Raw genomic sequence first — 3,262 nt, 5'->3', positions numbered from 1 at the left:
GACTTAAATGTAAGAAAATATTTTTAATTTACATATTGCAGTACATAGATTTCAAGAAAAACATTATTAAATTATTAGGACCATGAATGCCTGATAATCTCTTTTTAAAATTCTAAGCATTATGATTTTTTGCCTCCCTGGAATTGTATTTACAGGATTAGGCTTCTTCTGGTAAATCCTACTTAGTAATACATTGGCTTCTTTAATATGAATATATACCATTAAAATATTCTACTAACTTTAATAAGCTTGTTGAAGTAAAATTTTCAATGCTTTTGTAAGCTGTATGAGAAAAACATATGAGAAAAATATTTCCCTTGCATGTATACAATTATTAATGTATGCTTTCAATTAATCTGTAATAATCGTGGTGGGAAATATTAATGACTAAACAAACCAACAAATGAGAATGTACAACTTACTTGTTTAAATAAATGAAATCTATTCTTGAAAAAAAAAAGGACATTTTAGAAAGAGCTCTTAAAAGTTAGCCTTTCTGCCTTTTCTTTTTGTCTCTCACACATGCTACAAACCTTTCTTCAACATCTATTAAATGTTGGGTTCTCTGTTAGGCTCTAGAGTCACAAACACACATACACACACAAACACACACATACATACATGATATAATCTCTGCCCCTAATCATGCAACAGTCTAAGAGGAAATTTAGACTTAGTCCCAGAGATACTAATTTCAAGCCATTACAAATTCAGCACCAGAGATACAGAGAGTCCATTAGAGTTAGTGCTTAAGAGACCCAAAATGATAAATGATGAAGCACATTTCTTTTATGACTTGGTTGCAATTTAAAGTTGCATTTTCACTTTTCTGCATTCAATGTCTTTATGAACTTTTCCATCACTTCAAAGAACTTGAAGTTTCGGGGCAATTCCAGAGACACTTTGAAATCCTCCCATGCACTCTGCTTTTATTGCTAGTGTCTGTCAGTAGGTGATTAATGATTGTTCATTAAGTATAGTTACTCTGGCCAGACTTTTCATGCATAAATAAGAAAGGAGGAAATAGGAATATTACTATTTAAAATGCTCACTGGCTCCTTTTTATAAATTAAAACATATATTTTATATGTGACACAAATTATTTAGTGTTAAGTTTCTACATATACTATATAAAAAGTATACTGTAAATGTTTAAAAAAGTAGCAAATAATTCTTAGAACAAATCATGTACTTTGTTATTAATTTATACTGGGATCCATTGTTTCTAGAAGTATTCAGATGCTTCTCTCTTGAATCTTTAGGCTTCCCAAGAATACATTTTATTTTTGTGTTTTTTAAATAGTTTATCATTCAACTTTCATTTTTAAAAACATTTTAGAAGTAATATACTAATTGCGAGGCTTCCTATGTGACTCAGCTGTAAAAAATCTTCCTGCAAGGCAGGAGACTCGGGAGATACAGTTTCAATCCCTGGGTCAGGAAGATCCCCTAGTGGGGAACGGCAATCCATTCCAGTATTCTGGCCTGGAGAATCCCATGGACAGAGGAGCCTAACAGGCTACAGTCCACGCAGTTGCAAAGAATTGGACACAACCAAAGTCAAAGCAACTGAGCACACATGCACGTATATGTTGTTGTTATTCACTCGCTCAGTCGTGCCTGACTCTTTGTGACCCCATGGACTGTAGCACGCCAGGCTTCCCTGTCCTTCACTATCTCCCGGAACTTTCTCAAGCTCATGTCCATTGAGTCAGTGATGCCATCCAACCATCTCATCCTCTGTGTCTCCTTCTCCTGTCTTCTATCCTTCCCAGCATCAGGGTCTTTTCAAGTGAGTCTGCTGTTTGCATCAGGTGGCCAAAATATTGGAGCTTCAGCTTCAGCATCAGTCCTTCCAATGAGTCTTCAGGGTTGATTGTAGGACACTGCATATCCTTTCTCTTTGAATCTCTTTATTATTCACTATTTATATTCTTTCAGGAAATATGATCTTAATACTGGTTAAAAGTTAAGCTCGTCTAAGTTGCCTGTTTAAGGACAAATAGTTCAAGTTAGTTTGTGCCCCATTACCTCTTTTTTTTTTTTTACTAGGCAAAGAATTTTATTTATCTTTGTCTCAAACTTTATTCTTAGGCTTCTTCAGCTTCATTAGCTGCAAAGAATGAATTGTATATAAGCAAAAACTGAAAAGAGCTGCAGTGTCCAGGGGCTTAGGCTTAAAAATATTAGAGATCTAGATTTTATCAGATCCATAAACAAAATTTTAAAAAGCAGTCATAATATAAAATAGCAGCTCCCAGTAACTTCTTCAAGATTTATCTTCTTCAGAAGTTAATTCAATTCAGTTTGCTTCATTCTTGGAAGCCTCATCAAAATTCTCCACAAGATCTGGAACTTCATCATCATCCTCCTCTCCAGTGGCAAGTGGTGCTTTCCCATCCACGGATTGTTTGGGCAGAGCTTCAGCCAGTCTCCTTAAACTGGTCAGACTGTCGGCACCAAGCTGGTTTAAGATGCTGGGGAGCATTTCTGTCAGTTGCTTTGTCTCAGCGTGGCCTGTAATGGTGAAAGTGTTTGCTGCCAGAGATGCCTGAACTTTAGGGTTGTTAAAGTGGATCACTGTTCCTTGATTTGTGAACATATTCACCTCTTCAATACCAGAGATATTGTTTACCCCTAGCTTCTTTAAAGAGAACTGAAGTTTTTTGTCATCTGCTGTGGCTGTTCTATGAACCACCTTCTTCTTTCTGCGAGCAGTTCCTTTCCCACCAATGCGCACTTGTGCCTGCAGTTTGGCGAGTTTCTCCTGGTTCATGATAGTTTCTTTCATCTTGTTGGAGCGGAAATGGGGCCGCGTGGGGGACTAGGGTTGGCGCTCAGGTGGTCTCGGGCAGACCAGCTGAGGTTGGGCGCACACACGCGGGGACGCAAGATGGCAGCTAGAGCCCCATTACCTCTTAAATCTCTCAACTTATCCCATTTCCTTAACTTTTTCAGTGGGCTGAGTCAGTAGACTTCAACCTTTGGTTTGCTGTGTGCTAAAATTCTGTAGGATTCTTGTTAAAATCCAGAATACTGGAAACTGTCTTCCAAGTCTTTTTCCTTAAGAGTGAAAGGAACTCTTAACTTTCCTTAAGAGTGAAAGGAAAGAGTGAAAGAGTGGGTGTGAACCTAGAACAGGACACACTACTGCTGATTTTTGATGCAGGTGATTTGCATGATACAGACCATACTTTAAGAAAACTGGAAAAAGCTAAGAATAGTCATGTGTATTGGATTTATTATTAAGCTAGCAATTTAA

General features: G+C 37.2%; 1 protein-coding gene across 1 annotated transcript; it reads right to left on the bottom strand.

Moving 5' to 3' along the window:
• Window positions 1-2,057: 2,057 nt before the first annotated feature.
• On the bottom strand, window positions 2,058-2,900 carry LOC133069567 (transcription factor BTF3). Its single transcript, XM_061161187.1, has one exon. It carries the CDS (start codon window positions 2,789-2,791, stop codon window positions 2,303-2,305), a length of 489 nt encoding a protein of 162 aa, XP_061017170.1. The 5' UTR covers window positions 2,792-2,900; the 3' UTR covers window positions 2,058-2,302.
• Window positions 2,901-3,262: the final 362 nt, after the last annotated feature.

This window comes from Dama dama, chromosome 14 (genome assembly GCF_033118175.1).
Source record: "Dama dama isolate Ldn47 chromosome 14, ASM3311817v1, whole genome shotgun sequence".
Classification (NCBI taxonomy): Eukaryota; Metazoa; Chordata; class Mammalia; order Artiodactyla; family Cervidae; genus Dama; species Dama dama.
The sequence above is the reverse complement of the archived record's forward strand: the minus strand, read 5'-3'. Positions and strand labels throughout refer to the sequence as shown.